Source organism: Priapulus caudatus, unplaced genomic scaffold (assembly GCF_000485595.1).
Source record: "Priapulus caudatus unplaced genomic scaffold, Priapulus_caudatus-5.0.1 Scaffold2016, whole genome shotgun sequence".
Classification (NCBI taxonomy): Eukaryota; Metazoa; Priapulida; class Priapulimorpha; order Priapulimorphida; family Priapulidae; genus Priapulus; species Priapulus caudatus.
The window spans coordinates 38,139-38,803 of NW_014579077.1; the positions used below are offsets into that span (position 1 = coordinate 38,139).

The window sequence follows — 665 nt, forward strand, 5'->3', positions numbered from 1 at the left end:
GTGTGTGTGTGTGTGCGTGCGTGTGTGTTGTGTGTGTGCGCGCGCGCGTGTGTGTTGTGCGTGCGTGCGTGCGTGCGTGTGTGTGTGCGTGTGTGTGTGTGCGTGTGTGAGAGAGAGAGACAGAGAGAGTGTGTGGGTGTGTGTGTGTGTGCGTGCGTGTGTGTGCGTGTGTGAGAGAGAGAGACAGAGAGAGTGTGTGGGTGTGTGAGGGTGACATCTTATAGTGGTGCAAAACCTCGCGTGCACACGTATATATATATTAGGGTCAAGGGCTGCTGCAGTCCCAAGGTTCTTGGTATATATATATCTATATCTATATATGTGTAGACATATACTGTGCATACTCTGGCAGTGACCTAGATTTACCCATCCTGGATGGAGTGTGATTTGCTGTGTCCGTCCGTGCGTGCGTGTTGTGTGTGTATGTTCGCTCATGGAACACATGTTTTTTTCTTCTTGCAGGGAGTACCTGGGCAGGCAGCTTGCCACCAGTGACCCGACCACCGCAGCTATACCGCAGGCATCGTGAGAGAGATGCGGGGGAGAGATAGAGAGAGAGGAGAGAGAGATAGAGAGAGAGGAGGGAGGAGGGTGACAGAGAGAGCGAGCGGGGGAGAGATAGAGAGAGAGGAGGAGAGATAGAGAGAGAGGAGGGAGGAGGGTGA

At 53.2% G+C, this 665-nt stretch overlaps 1 protein-coding gene across 1 annotated transcript in view; it reads left to right on the forward strand.

Moving 5' to 3' along the window:
* LOC106818087 (V-type proton ATPase subunit H-like) overlaps positions 1-529 on the forward strand; it is a 14,778-nt gene extending 14,249 nt beyond the window's left edge. Inside the window, 1 exon segment of the mRNA XM_014822804.1 lies at positions 463-529. Coding sequence (XP_014678290.1) covers positions 463-529 — 67 coding nt within the window.
* The last annotated feature ends 136 nt before the right edge of the window (positions 530-665 follow it).